Raw genomic sequence first — 15,249 nt, 5'->3', positions numbered from 1 at the left:
ATAAAAGAGCTTGTCCTTCTGGGATATCATCCAGAAAATACGTTCGGTTTTCTCAGAATCATTCGGTAAATCACTGGCACTCGGCCCCTGCGAGACTCGGGGTAGGCCAACCCGCAGCACGCGGATGCGCGCTAAGCAAGATGTTGCCTACCTATCAGGCGCTATGAGAGGTGCCATTCTCAAGGCCATTGACTTCACTTTCAACTGAAGTTTCGTAACGGCAAATGACTGACGTACTTTCACGCACTAGGCATGGGCACAAGGCATGGGAACAATGAATGCCATTTTGTTTGATAATAATTTTAATAATAAATTATTCATTTGTTTTCTACAAAGTATCAGTCGACATACACATTAATATTGCAGCAAATAAAAAATGAAATACAGAACAAATGCTAAGAATAAAATTGCTGTCGATGCTTAAATCATATACTGCATAAGACTCTCTTTGTTGTTTTTTAAAATTATATAAATTATATAAATTTCCAGTATGGTATGCAATAAACCTCTTTAATGTCGTTGGGTTTTCAAATAGCGCAACAGATTGCAACCTAAAGCACAATACTTGTCAGAAAACAAGCCATCACATAAAATTATCATTATAAAAAAATACATACATTCATGCAATGTCACTGTCATCGTGACAGTGATATAAATAATATCACTACAGCACTTGGCCAGGAACATGGCCCCAGTCTTTATTTTCAAACAAATAAGTAATGTAGGCAGTTTACAGACACAACTGCTCAGCATCTTTGTAGTATTCAACCTATCTGCTACCCCCATTTTGTTGTTTTCCCTCGCCGAACTTAGCTCTTTGCCGTTTCACAAAGTCTTTTGCTAATTTGTCTCCTTGGCGATGTTCAAGGGCTTTCATTACATCCGATTCTGTAAGATCAAATTGAATGATAAAATACAAGACCACCTTTTATTGAACTGTGCACCAGAATAGAAAGAAAGAATACCAACCAAGGACATTTTGTGGTCTATGCAATTTCAAATGCACTTGCGGTAAACTATGAAGACTAACAGAGGAATCATTTACTGGTATGTCCTCAAAAGAAAGGAACGCCTCAGCAATGAATTCATTCATACCAAGAAAATCTTGATCTTTTAAGATAAATGCTATGATTCCTTGGGCTCTCTGGTCTGCAGATACAGGACTGAAAATCCACAAAAAGAAAAATTAGAGCTGATCATCTTATTTACCTGCTCTTACTGCAAACTGTAGAAACTTACATGTTGAAAGTCTCATCAAACAATGGGTACAGATTCTTTTTGTGTGTCTTTGTGCGTGGTTTTTGAATATTTCCAAATTTGTCTTCAGGTAGAAGATGAATTTTGACATAGGGATCGCAGGAACCTAAAACGAAATAGTCTACATGAGTAAAAATGTCCGGGGCAAAAAAACTTTAACACATTTCTTCTTCTTTTTCATATTACCATTTGAATCCATGGGTTTAATGTTCCTAGCGTTCATAATTTCAATTGTTAAGACATCTTCAACAAAATGAGCTCGAATAGTCAAAAGCCCTTGATAATGAGCGTCACCCATGGATTGGAGTTTTCTTTGTTCTAACAGCCGTTGCACATAAAACTGATATGTGAGGTCTGGAGTCTCCATCCCATGAAGACGTAAAAGACGTTCTACCTTTCTTAATTCCCCATGGCTGTCAAATGGTGAGTCAACTGACTCCTCCTGCTCTTTCATGCCATTCATCTGGAAAGAGCATAAAATAGAAGATAAATATGAGCTGTTACAAATCAATAAAGACATCTTTTAAATTTTAGGGACTTTACTTGCCTGTTCAATTTTTTGTTGTTCTTGGAGTTGTTGTTGGAGATCTCCTTGCTTAAAGAATCCTATTAGGATATCAAGAGTTTCATGAAGTTTGGAAAAGAATGACGGTGGTTTCCGTTTCTACAAAAGAAAAGAAAGAAATTATGAGTTGAAAAAGAAACTATTTCAATGTATTTTTGGACAATTTTTTATAATATGCTACTAACTTCCAGGCTATTTTTCACAAGTTCTGAGAGAATGTTTGACACATTATTCCACATTATAGACAGAATTCTATCAAAATTTTCACTATTTAGTTCTGAATGAAGCATGACCAAGTTTTCATCCAAATACTGCATGAGGCGGTCCACAGCATTGCAATCTTTGTTCAAGAGGTCAGCTCCTTCTTGCAGAAAACGCTGGATAGCTGGATCCATCTAGAAAAATACTTGTTACATTTTGTTTGCACAAAAAAAAAAAGTTCTTTCAAAAAATCACGATTAAAAAATTAGTGCTGTACCTTGTTGGCAACTGTCAACAATAAATCCACAATTTTATTGTGAACAATGTCAATGGAGTTTTCTATTATCCCATGTAATGTATTTTTGCATTGCTCGGCAGCTGAAGCAGACTGGAAGTCGGCCAATGCTGCCAAGATATTGTCCATGCCGAGCTCAGCAACAAATGGCTGAATACTTTGCCTTACATACTCAATGTTGTTAATTGCTAGGCACCACTGAAATTAAATTTTTGCAATTTAAAACCATAGGGTTTTTGGTATAAAAAGACAACAAAAAAACAAAAACAAAACAAAAAAAACCAAGGGGGTTATATTTGCTTACCTCTTGGGTCACCTGAAATCTTTTTTCGTGAACTGTGCCCTGATTGGTTTCTGAGAAAGAATCTATCTTCTCACTCATTTTGTCTGCATAAAATTCTGAGCACCGGCATATATCCTGTGAGAGGAACATCATAGTTAAAAATTTCAAAGGATTAAATTTTATTTTAGATTATGAAATTAAATTAAAGCCTCTTACGTCAATAATTTTTGCTACAAAGGTATAGGATCCTTCAACATCAGGCCATGCCAATTGCTGCCAAAATATTTTAATCTGAAACAGAGAGCTGTTAATCATCATGCTTCTATAGTGCTGCAAAGTTTTCTATTCCTCACAAAATAGGTAGATACCTGATAAAATATAGCGAATGTGTCAACAGCTGATGAGCTGTATTTTACACTTGAGTCCACAGGAACTAGAGTATCCAGCTCTACAGCTTTTGTAACACGTTGAAGGGCTTTAGAGCTTGCAATTTCGAGCCACTGAGCAACACCTCGATGGAACCAATTGTGAAATTTGGCAATTGCAAGAGATTCAAGATCATTAGGGCATAGTGTGCTCCCAAGGAAGGACAGTCGCTGCATGGCCAAATAGAGTTCAAACAAAGTAGTGCCCATCGATAACGGTTCTTCATTCTCAATGTGAATTCCATCAGCATTGCTTCGAATTGGTCTTAGCTGATCACACACATCTTGTACAACTGGCTCAGCCTCTTCACAAACCTACGTAAATGAAGTAAGAAATTTTAAAATAATGATATTATGATGAGGAAAGAGTACCAATCAATAAAACTTTAAAAAGTGTTTTAGAAAAATATTACCTTTGCCTCATATATTCTATACAGCAAACTTGAATAAGGCAACCCAATACCTTTCAAGAAAATTTTATCATGGTATTCAATGGCTTTTAGCAAATCAGATCGAACTAATTGAACTAGCTTGATCACATGCCTCAGTCGATCTTCTTCTGATGGACCATCAACTGTATTGTTTTCCAAAATATGGCACAGCCTGAAACCAAACATGTCTCATGCATAACACAAAGCATATCAAAGAATAGATAAGATTTTGTAGATAAAAATGTAGTTTTGTCTACCATTCCTCAGCTCCATGTTTCACAGCATCAGACAAAACACCATTAATATCACAGTTTGGCTGATCTGTGGGATTGCTGAGCCAGCCATACACAGATCTAGGGAAGAGGTCTGTTCCTTCTGGTGGAGTTAGTGTTGCAAGAGAGGACAATGTGCTGTTGTGAGGAGAGAAAAAAGTTACTTGATATTCAGAATCAACATAAAAAGCAATCAAGTTTTCAGATAGAATTATTGTTAATGAACCTACTTTACTATGCCTGTTATTTGTAAGAGAGTGCCCCTATCACAGTTTGATATCTTGCGCAGTCTCCTAACAGAGTTCATACAGGATGGCAGGAATTTCTTAGTAGCTTCCCAAAAGTGTTTTATCTGTAAAGATTAATTAATCTGTTTAAACAGTATGTAAGACATGATTAATAGAAGCCTTCTATGAAAAAATGGAAATGTAAAATTACCTCCTCTGTTGAAAACATTCCATCTGTAATGGGTTTCTGCAATTGGTTTCCCAGCTGGGCAAATAAATAAAAGCTCAAGGGATGGTCCACATGCACTGAGCAAAACTCCACCCAGCGAGCAAGAGTTTGATCAAAGGCAGTAAGGCCGCTTTGGACTGCGTGCTGTCTGAGGATGGTGGATGCGAGTTCGTCAAACTCTCCACACCACGCATATGGCTCCAGCTAAAATTTTAAATCACAAATAGATACTTAAAGACATTTCGCAGAGACAATCTGTAGTACCAGCAGATTTTTAGGTTTTAAAGAAGAGTGTTGAAAGTTAAAGCGCAGAAAGTATAATGATTATCAGTTTAAGTGTCAATTCACCGGCAACGCAAGTGTGTCAATGTAACACACTTGTGGGTGTGTGACTGGCCATTCTTACATTTAATGGAGAAAAGGAATTATTTTCCTTTGAAATTCACCCACTTGTGCCTCCCGTATGCGTTCAACACACTTGGGTTTCCGGTGTTGTTTTGTATGAAAAGTCCAAACGTCTTTTCTCAGCAGCCTCACCTTCGTGCTGTCAAGGTGGTGCAGCAGGAGAAGCCTCAGCAGGTGCCGGTGCTCCTGGAGGGCGACCTGGGCGTTCTTCTCGGCGCCGAACGCCACACGCAGCTTCACCACGCCCTGCTTCTTGGTCTTGTTCTTCTTCTCCAGGTTCACCCACTGCATGTGACCGCCGGTGGGGACGCACTGTCAAAAAGAATCAGAAAAATAAATAATCACCCTCTTGGCCCCCACGGTGAAGGGCACTCCCGCAACGCACGACTGCCGTGCAGTACAGCCTACCCCAGCCGCTGACAGGGGCTCCGGGACCCTCTCTGGGGTCGTGCACAAATTACGTCATTTTCGACAGGTGGGGTACTTTCGAACTCAGCAATGCAAACGGGAGTGTTTGGGAGGCCATGATAATTGTATCCCCGTAGGTCATTTTTTTCTGGTGGGGTAGCTTTACCATAGCGTCAAAAAAGCTTCCATTTTCAACCCTGAACTCTAATAGAGGGCCGTGAAAAAAGTACCCCACTTCTGAAAATGACGTATTTAGTAAGTGCTCGGCTCTGGCTGGAACTCACGTTGAGGGCGACCTGCGCCGTGCCGATGTACTCGTTGTCGTGCTTGCCCGTGGACGCCGTCACGGCGATCTCCTTGACGAGCTTGCGCAGCCCGCGCACGCCCTTGATGTCCGTCAGCTTGCCCATCTTCTCGCGCACCGTCTCGGCCGGGTCGAAGTCCCACACCTCCACGAACAGGATGTCGTCGGTCGCGTTGTTCACCGGCCTGCATGAGGGCGGGAGGGACAGAAAGGCGGGGAATAAGAAGGGGACGGCCGACGAGGAGGACGATGAACAACGTCTCCTGGCAGCGGGACTCACAGCGAGAAGTGCTCCTCCCAGGTGGGCGTGAGCGTCTGCTGCTTGACGGACGTGTTGTAGCGGTGGGTCGTGTTGGACGACAGGTAGAGCGTGCAGTACGGGTCACACATCCCTGGGAGGAAACACAAACAAAAGTCAGGCTAACACACGGACAGTGGATGTGACCGCAGCAGCACGGTGGCGCAAGTGAAACTCACCGTTCGAATCCTTTGGCTTTAAATCCTGCGCCTCCAGAACTTCCACGTTCAAGACGATTTTCGGCGCCTAGGAAAAAATAAAATAAAATAATGATAGTACGCCTACGTTATCAATATTAAAACGCGTCGTTTATCGACGAGTTTATTATTATTTTTTTAAACCAGCGTTGGTGCATTACACGGACCTCCTTGGCCTCGACCGTCGACAGCAGCTCGGCGTGCTTCTCCTCGTCGATCTTGAAGGCATCCTGCAGCAGGCGGCAGAGCGCGTCGCGGTCGCTGGCCGTCGTGACGTCGCTGCCCACATTGTGCAGCAGCAGGTACAGCACCTCGCTGTACAGCTCCTCGATCTGGAACGAAGAGCGTCAACGTGTAGTAAGCTGGTCGGTCAGCTCCCGGCCGCTCACGCACGCGGTCGAGGAGGTTCGGCAAAAGAGGCGGGAAAATACAAATGAGCGAGGGATGCGGGCCATGGACATTGTCGTGGTGGCCCTGGAGACCAACGTCTTAGTGTGTGATGCGCATTGTGTTCGAATGGCAATGCGGCGATCACCAGTGACACCAAGGATATACGTCACTGGTTTGGCGCGAGCTGGGATTTGTTGGCCGCCGGCCGCCGCCTAGGCCTCCCTAGACAAGCGCGGGCCTCGGCTAGAGCCCCTGAGTGGCCAAGGCCTAGGGTAGCGGGGCCCGTCCGCGTCTGTCCTCATCGCCTAGACCTAGACAGCGTGGGCCTCGGTCAGCCCATCCCCAGGGCGGTCTAGGGCAGCCTAGGGGGGTCCCGCCCGCCTGTCCTTGCCCCCTTTGCGCAGCCGCCGGGCCGCCGCGCGCCACCCAGGGAAACCTCCTCGTCGTCGACGACGTGGTCTTGGACCGGGGCCAGTCTTGCGTAAAGGGCAGCCCGGCGGCAGGTAGCACACTGCCGGCATTTCGAACCCTCCCCGTCGTCGAAACTACACGAGAACTTTAAAAATAAAGTTTATTTATTTTGTTTTTAGCGGATCTGCTACAAAAAGTCGATCGATTGGCGGTCGAGCTCGGGTAAACTTCGCGGCCGCGGTGTGTATGTGGCGAGCGGGGGCGGACGGCGCCTTTACGTCACCGGGCAGCCCCGGCCCCGGCGGCCGTTGGCGCGGTACCTCGTACTCCTCCGCCCGCGCCGCCGGCCCAGGACCGCGTCGGAGGAGGTGGCGCCCGGCCTCCGCGCTCGCGCTCGCTCTCACTCTCTCCCCTGGCCGTGTGCACGCGACTTGCAGCCGACGGCGCCACCCCGCACTTTCGAACGCGAGCGACGCAAACGCTCAAACCGTCCGCAGGGGTGCGCAGATGGAGAGGGGCGGGCGGCGCCTCGACCAGTGGTGGCTCGAAATACAGAAACCACCTTGGCCGATCTGTCATCATTGAATGGCCTAGACCCGAGCAGAGATGAATGGAGGCGGAGTTAGTATTATTCGTGTTTCTCTAGTGAATTCTACACGTTTCATTCAAGAAAACAGTCCATCCCTCTTTTCAAGTTCTTCTTTTGGCTCGATTCGAAAGCTGCCAGCATGCGGAGCTTGTTGAACGCCTTTAAGCTGATTAAGGTGATTTGAGGCTTTCAAGTCGTTTTCCCTGATTAGCTAACTAGCACTGTGTCGGAAGAAGTGTGGGTGGAACTGGTGGGGGGAGGGGGGGTCTCCGGCGAGCAGCCAGGCTCGGTCGGTGGAGTCTGGAGATCAATCTGGCATCCTCTCGATCGACCAGTCCATTATGATTTTGATATCAAACCGAAGTGACAGGGTCGCGAATGGAATCAGTTGCCGCGCTAGCTCGGTCGCGCTGTGGAGCAGTGCAGCTACGCCACGCCACCTACTGTCATGGAGTTGATGAGCTCCTCGGTGCGGCGCTGCAGCACGTCCCGGCGCACGCCCCGGAAGCCGTAGGCCGCCCGGACCACGTTGCGCGCGCGGCTCAGGAGCCCCGCGCCGTGGCCCGACGGCCGGTGGCCCGCGGCGCCGTTGGCCAGGTAGCCGTCGCTGCCCGTCACGGCGCTGCCGTTGGTCAGCCCCGAGACCGCCGTCACCGCGGACGGCTTGCTCCGTTGCACGGGCAGGGTGCAGCTCCTGGAGGCAGCCGCCGACGTGGTGGTCGGTGAGCGTGGGAGTTCGACGGGGGCGGGGGTGGCGTCGGTCACTGCCCCGTCCAGCGACATCGCCGGCAGCGCCTGCACCGAGGCCGCGCCCTTCACGGCCACGGCCGGCTGTGCGCCGGCGGCCTGCGCCTGCAGCATCCACGGCCAGAGCCGGGGCGTGGAGCCGACCTCCACCTCGCCGACGGCGCCGAGGCCGTTGTGAATGCCCATCCCGGTGGCGGGCCGCGACCGGCGGCGCGCCGCGGGCCTCGGCGCCGTGCCGGAGGAGGCCATCGAGAGGTTGCTGCAGCTCGCGCTGTGGCTGCGGCGCGGGCGCACGGGGGGCGCGGGCGCCTTGGGCGTCACGGGGCCGTAGATGGCCGAGGTGCCGAGCCCCGCGCACGACGAGAAGATGCTACACATCGCGGTCGTGGTGGGGTGCGCGCCAGCCCCGGTCGCGTCGTCGCGTGGACCCTCGCGGACGCGGGCGGACGCGCGGACTGTGGGCACGGCGGGCACGTCGGGACCCGACTAGATAATCACCCCGAGGAGCCCAAGGGCCCCGGTGGTGCCCCCGCGCCCCGCCCCCGGTGGAGGTGCCCGCGCCGCCCCCCGCCACAGCCCCGGCGCGCTATGTTTAGAGCCCCCCGCACCCCCTCGGGCACCTCCCCAACCCTCCACGGCAGCTCTCTCTCTCGCACTCACTGGCCGCCCGCACCCCTGCCCGGCACTGGACCCGACCGGATCGCCACCGCCGTACGCACCTAGAAATTCTGATATCTTTCAAACAACAAACGCAACTTTGCAATATCTTATCCCAAAATTTCACAGATTTACTATTTCACGATTTTTTCATGACTAATTTTCAAAAGTAACGAGGACAGTTATCGGGCATTTTTTAAGGGGGTAGCCCCGAGGAGGGTCGCCCTCCAGCCTCAGCGGCTGCTGTGATCCTGCCGCCTGGCCGGCCGCTGGGCCGTCCCCAAGGGCTGCGCAGAGCACAGCGCCGACAACCCGGCGCGCGCAGCCAGGGCGTTGTTTACCTCCGCTGACCCCAATCCGACCATCAGAGCAGGCAGCACCGGCGGAGCACCGCGAACGATAATAAACGCAACCCGACGAACCCTCTCCCTCAGCCAGTGAAGCGCGTCTGCGTCCAGGAGGGCGCGCGTACCGTACACGCAGGGAAGTCCCAGCTTTGCTGCCTGTTATTGAATCATCCAGAAAGGACGTCCGTTTTTGTGAGATTCTCTCAGCTGGTTACAGTGTAGCTCGGCGCCTGCGAGCCCAGGGGTAGGCCGCCCCGCTACACACGCATGCATTGCAGGGGCGATGTTGCCTACCCAACAGGCGCTATGAGAGCTCGCCTGCCTCAGCCTGAACTACTTTGGAGGGACGCCTACTTTCTGGATGACCCATGTTGGCAACCATAGTATGGTATTAGGGGCCACCATCAGAAATGTTGGGGATCTCTGAACCAGAGCTGGTCGCTCCTTAGCAGATCATGTTTGTGGGCAAAGTTGCGCTCGGCTCGGGGATTCCAAAAGTGCTGCTGTGCCTTCCTCCTCTACAGCAGATGTTTGCGATCCTGGGATTCCAGCGGAGCGCGGTCGCGGCCGATTCGCTATACAATCCGACCGTGGCTCATTCTTTTGCCGGCGCGCTTGAATTCCCGACGCCGCCGCCGTCCGTCGCGTTCCATCTCTGCAGATGGCGGTGGCACACGACGGTGGCGCCGCTTATTTCAAGTTTATGGCGCCGCTGATGTGGGATCCGATCGGTGTGCTCAGTGTGCTTACATCGTGATGCACTGGGTGTTGTCCGACATGTGACGGTGGCCAGCTCGCGCCGCAGACTTTGTAGCGGAGTGTGTGGTGTACGTCGCTTGGTTGACGGACGTGTGTGCATGTGCATGAGGGGTCTTTCAAGCTCAGGAGGAGGAGGATGTCGGTCTGACAGCCGACTGTACTCACATTCCACCCGACAGAGTCGGAGAAGACCTTCTTCTGCACGGCGGCGTCCTCGGTCTCCGAGTCGGACGCGTCCATGCGGCCGGCGGTCCCGAGCGCCACGGCGGGCACGTCCCCGTCGCCGCCGACCTCGAGCACGTCGGAGAGGGCCGGGTCCGCGGCGCCGTCGGCGTCAACGTCCGCGGCGGACTCGCCCTCGGCGGCCGCGGCCACGGAGCTCGCCGAGGGCGGCGCGGCGCCCAGCTGGTGCGAGCGCTTGACGGCGCACGCCCCGGCTCCGGCTGCGGTGGCGACATCGTCGGCGCGCTCGGTCGACTCCTGCAGCAGCGAGCCGAACTTCTCGAAGAAGCCGCCGTCGAGCTCCTGGACCCTGCGGACACGGACGAGGACGACAAACATGTTACAAACGAGTCACAGTACAGTACAACCCGGCCGCGGCGGCGCTACTCCTCGAGCCGACCCGCGAGTAGCTCTGCCGCCGCGATACTCCCCGCTGCTGGCCCCGGGCAGAGTACGGCCGCTGCGAAGTTTAGAACGCCTCGTCGGTACTGTACCCTACACAAAGCAGCGCTTTCCTGTAAAATCAATGCTCGTTTCAGCAACTGCAAGGGGGCTTTCCTTCCCCCTCCTTCCCCTCCGCCCGGACCTGGGCGCCCCAAACAAGGCTGCGGCGGGCGTGCGCTCCGCCTGCACGCCCTGCACGCCCACCGCGGCCGCGCGGGCACGCCCACGTGTCATCTCCGCACTCACTCACACATTGTCGTTCATTCAACGGGCAGAGCCCGACTCGTCGTTTTGGCCTCTCACGCGGCGCTCGCCGGACCGGCACTTTTCTTTGCGACAACGCGACATCGCACGAATTATGAAAACATTTTCGAGGGGAACGGGTTACATTTATCGCACGATCCTCTAATCAGGTCTATAGTATAAATGTGTTACAGGCTATGGTAAATGTACCCCAATTGAACGACACTGTTGGGTTTTGGGAACTGTGTCGTGCTCGTGCTGTAGTCTCCCTGTAGAATCGGTCACAATTAATTGACCCAGCAAGTTTTTTCGCCTTGAACGAATTTCGTTCCATAACTTTTTAACCCGTGGGCGGCGTGCTCTCCAGCAGGTTGCAGTACTGGCGGTTTGCTTCTCCCCACTCGCAAGACGCAGACCCACTAGATTTAGTGGGTCCCGAGGCTCGCCAGGTCCGCCCGTCCGCCCCCCTCCCGCCCCCGTGTCCTTGGGCACCGCTGGCCGTGAATGCGCCATGAGCCAAAGACGCCCAGCCCTGGCCTCTTGGAGCCAGGCCCCGCCGTTTAATCATGACCAAACCGTTCCTTTTCCGGGGGGGGGGGGGGGGGTAGGTACTTCTTTGTCACATTCACATCCCATTCCGATCAACAGGTGTGATTCGAACGGAAGAGACAGGTCGATGGGTTATTTCGTTATTTCGAGTCCACGGACCCCGCCTATGGGGCGTAATGGAACTCCATTAAAAGCCGAGAAATGAGAAAGGTCACCACCAACGGGTCACATCGCCATGGTATCACGCCGGGGTGACGGATAGCGCCCGCATGGCGCCCACGGCCGACGAGGAGTAGTGCAGGTCGCAGGTCGGGCTGGAGAGGGCCGCACTATCAGACACGTACAAATGACATGGGGGACGGGGGAGATATCACGCGACCGCGCTGCTCCCATTTTCTAATACGGTTTTCCCGGCCGGCTGGAAGGTTTTCGGTCGCTCGAAACGACTTTCTCATTTCATTTCGTTTCGGCAGTGTACTTGTACACTCCCGATGAGATCACCGCCTGCTCAAGTCTGCCGGGCACCAGGGCGGCACCGGGCGCGGGCCCATACGGTGGTGCCATCGAGCGATGCGGTACTCCACCACCACCGCGGCCTCGGAGAGGCTGAACTCGTCGAGTCCTCGCTAAGGCTTTTTCATTAAAACTTCCAGAGAGTATTTTTGATTCCTCTTTAAAAGTTTATAATAAAAATATTAATGTTTTCAGAATAGTTTCGTTTCCTCCCGAAGATTTCTGAAAATATTTCCATTTTTTTCATTTTTTTCTGGAAAAATGTCCATATTTTCCAGGCTCCAAAATACCTAACAACCGCCGCGGCCTCGCGGAGAGGCACAACTCGTCGGTCCTCGCGCGGACCGTGGGCAGGGCGGGCCGGGCCGAGCGGCGGCGGCGCCGGGCGAGAGAACCTGAAGGAGAGAGGAGGAAGCTGAAAGAGAAAAGAGAGACAGACGACGGATCTGCCCTGCCGGTAGTCATAGAGGCACAGCAGGCAGCCCACACGCGAGGTGACGCACGACGTCCTCTGCCGTCGTGGCGTCACCGATGATCGCTGTCCCACGGCACCTTATTCTTCCGCCTTAATAATTTTCTCTAAACTTGGTCTTCTTACCGGCCCGCCTACGTGAAGGGCAGTTCAGGCCCTCCTCGTCTCGACGCAAGAAGATAAGTCACCGCTCCCCCACACACATCACCCAGTTTTCTCGTTATTTTTCGACCGTCAATAGCAGATATCACAGAAACGGTGGTGTGAGTCAGTTCAGTTTTCCTTTTGCAACTAAAACGTCTCGACTGACGTTCGCATATACTATGCGACTATTTTTTTCGTTCCAGCTGGTATGTTTTTTTTTTTACTTCAAATTGTTTTGTGTGTCCTGGAGTTATGGTTTATTGGTGAGTCAGTCTGACTGAGCAGGCGAGGCGGGCAAGGTCGGAGCAGAGTCGGGTACCGCAGCGGACACCGCGAAGCGTCCAGTCAGCTGACGGACGGCCGCCGGCCTAGGTGGAGGGAGGAAGGGGGCGGTGGTAGTGCTGGGGAGAGAAGTATTATTGGGATTCCCTCCGAGTCGTTTACGAATGAATGGCAACTTTACATGAAACGAGGCAAAAGCTTTTTCCCACGGCGGCGACTGCAAAACACTCACGAGGGCGTCTGCTGGAGGGCGGCGCGGCGCTGTAGAGCATTGCAGCCTCACAGCTTCGTCCTTCACGCTCCAGCGTGCCATGCCACGCCGCGCCGGCCAGAGGCCAGCAGCGGTCCACCGCGCTCAGGGGCCTAACTGACACGCCAGGGAGATGTCAGACTGACACGGGCTATAGGGGCCGAGGGGCCAGAAACAGCGAGGGCCTAGGGCTGACATGGCTGGGGCCTAACTGACACGCCTGGGGCCTAACTGACACGGCTGGGGCCTAACTAATACGTCTGGGGCCTAACTGATACGTCTGGGGCCTAACTGATACGGCTGGGGCTTAACTGACATGGCTGGGGCCTAACTGACTCGGCTGGGACTTAACTGACAAGGCTGGAGCCTAATTGACACCGCTGCAACTGACACGGCTCAGGCCGAACTGACAGGGCACGGGGCCGAGCTGACACGGCTGGATCCTAACTGACACGGTCGGGGCCTAACTGGGTGCCTGCGGGGCCAAACTGACTGACAAAGCGCTTAGACTCGTCAGAGGGCCGGGTGGTGCCGAGCCGATCCTTACCGACTATCCAGCGCGTGAGGCACTGGAGATGCGGCCTTCTCCCGCATCTGCTCGTAGAACGACTTCCACATGGCCTCCTCGTTCATGGCGGGGCCGTGCTGGTGGCGCTGCTAGGTGGAGACTTCCCTGGGCAGGCTGCCAAGGCACCCGGGAGGCTGCGGCTGCAGCTACTGCTACTGCAGCGCGCAGGGGTGCCACCTCCTCTCGCCACCGGGACCGGAAGGGACGGGCACGGCAGTCTAATCTCTCTGCACCTCGGCGTCGACGGCGGTGGCGGCACCTCGGGACTGGACGGACGGCCGTCTCGGCCTCGGCGTCGGCGGCGGGGAGGGAGAGCGCGCGGGCGGCAGCGGGGTGACACCACGACGAGGGTTATGGGCGGACTGACAGTCGAGTCGGAGTCAGCAGCAAGCACGGCAGAGCGCCGGGCCGGCCGGGCCGCGCACAGCTCGCCAACACAACAGCGCCCGGGCCCCGCCCCGCCCCGCCCGCCGCACCTCACCACCTCACCCTTGCCATCTCCTTGCCGCGGTGCCGCGGTGCGGTGGGCACGCCGCGGGGTCGCGGGGCCGCGGTGATGCGGTGCGGACAATCGCCGCCAGACAGCGCCACGCTCCGCCGGCCGGCCGCTGCGGAGACAGCCCGCCGCGCGGCTCGTTCGGACAACTTTCCAGTAGGGGCGGCAGGCCGAAGCAAGACTATTATTCGGACGCCGCGGCGACGACGGCTGACCTAGGGCAACCCGAGCCGGGCAACCCTCGTAGACACACGGCTCATCCCGAGCAAAGTACTCAAACAACAGTTTTGCTCTGCCAAACTGAACTGCCAGGATGGCCAATGTCGTCGTGGACGCCATGGACCGACCGGCTACACGGTGAAATTTTGGAGGGGGGCGTTATGATTGCAGGTTGCATTCAAGGCCCCTTCTTTTCAAGGATCGGACCGGCGAGCTCCAGAACCAGATATCCCCCTTCTCCGCCGCCTTTCGATTGAACAAGTTGTGCAGGAGAAATACAGGCGGTATGAAGAAAACAACGAAGTATTTTGCTTTTACATTTAAATATACGAAAGACAGATACAGTAAGTGTCGGGCGTCTGAGAATGTCACTCTTGAGTCAGTCATGGCCCGACTGGGTCCGACTCCCGATCAGTACTCGGAACATGCCGTCAGCTCACTCGGTCAGTGCTCAACTATTTCGAGTCTTATTTTCAGAGTGAGCCAACATTCCGTGCCCGAGGGAGCAGTGGTGCCGTGGCTGCGTTGAGGCCGCGCCGCTGCAAGCTCTGCTCTGCTCTCAGGCGCTCCGGCGCCTGGACTTGTCGGCCGTGACTGACTTCGCTCGCGGGCGTAAGTGCAAGTTGAACTCTAACGTCGCGGCGTCGGACTGGCCTGGCCGTGACCGCGAGGAGTAACGACCTGAAGTCGTTGCCTCGAGACAAATACAAATAGAATAGGAGCAAGTATTTGACATTGGTACAATGCTTCTGAGATAAAGCACGAAATAATAAACATCTCAAGAGAAGCCCGTAAAAGTGCCGCTGCCAACAACAACAACAACCAAAAATCGTGCATGGACATGGACATTAATTTTCCGTGTGAGGAAAAGAGTGCACGAAAAAGATGTATAATCCCCCGGGGTTAGGAGTCGAACCCACAACCATTTCTGTTGGAAGACAGGACAACGCGGCGAGGCGAGGACTTCCCTGGGCTTGCGACGACGACCCCGCCAGCGCCACCTACCGGCTCGGCTCCGCAACAGCGGCACCGGGGACCGGACCGTCACGTGACCACGGGGCTGAGTCACCGGAAGTTGTGTGTGTGTGTGTGTGTGTGTGTGTGTGTGAGAGAGAGAGAGAGAGAGAGAGAGAGAGAGAGAGAGAGAGAG

General features: G+C 53.4%; 1 protein-coding gene across 4 annotated transcripts in view; it reads right to left on the bottom strand.

Moving 5' to 3' along the window:
- Positions 1-284: 284 nt before the first annotated feature.
- Positions 285-15,249, bottom strand: part of LOC113211435 (protein unc-13 homolog 4B) — a 42,064-nt gene continuing 27,099 nt past the window's right edge. For 2 of the 4 annotated variants that reach the window (XM_026429800.2, XM_052272095.1), the window contains 20 exons: positions 9,863-10,229; positions 5,965-6,129; positions 5,780-5,846; positions 5,583-5,694; positions 5,283-5,487; positions 4,723-4,902; positions 4,168-4,389; positions 3,960-4,081; positions 3,715-3,867; positions 3,440-3,629; positions 2,970-3,341; positions 2,818-2,892; positions 2,623-2,736; positions 2,301-2,516; positions 2,008-2,217; positions 1,805-1,921; positions 1,444-1,720; positions 1,240-1,363; positions 970-1,163; positions 285-888 (listed from right to left, as the gene is read on the bottom strand). In XM_026429800.2, coding sequence (XP_026285585.1) covers positions 770-888; positions 970-1,163; positions 1,240-1,363; positions 1,444-1,720; positions 1,805-1,921; positions 2,008-2,217; positions 2,301-2,516; positions 2,623-2,736; positions 2,818-2,892; positions 2,970-3,341; positions 3,440-3,629; positions 3,715-3,867; positions 3,960-4,081; positions 4,168-4,389; positions 4,723-4,902; positions 5,283-5,487; positions 5,583-5,694; positions 5,780-5,846; positions 5,965-6,129; positions 9,863-10,229 — 3,601 coding nt within the window. In that variant the 3' untranslated portion in view covers positions 285-769. Of the gene's footprint in view, positions 889-969; positions 1,164-1,239; positions 1,364-1,443; positions 1,721-1,804; positions 1,922-2,007; positions 2,218-2,300; positions 2,517-2,622; positions 2,737-2,817; positions 2,893-2,969; positions 3,342-3,439; positions 3,630-3,714; positions 3,868-3,959; positions 4,082-4,167; positions 4,390-4,722; positions 4,903-5,282; positions 5,488-5,582; positions 5,695-5,779; positions 5,847-5,964; positions 6,130-7,631; positions 8,349-9,862; positions 10,230-13,363; positions 13,753-15,249 lie in introns of those variants that run through there. The other 2 variants (XM_026429801.2, XM_052272096.1) reach the window with 2 other exon arrangements.

Source organism: Frankliniella occidentalis, unplaced genomic scaffold, assembly GCF_000697945.3.
Source record: "Frankliniella occidentalis isolate FOCC.00 unplaced genomic scaffold, Focc_3.1 Scaffold186, whole genome shotgun sequence".
Taxonomy (NCBI): domain Eukaryota; kingdom Metazoa; phylum Arthropoda; class Insecta; order Thysanoptera; family Thripidae; genus Frankliniella; species Frankliniella occidentalis.
Note: the sequence above shows the minus strand (reverse complement) of the source record. Positions and strands in the feature narration are given on the sequence as shown.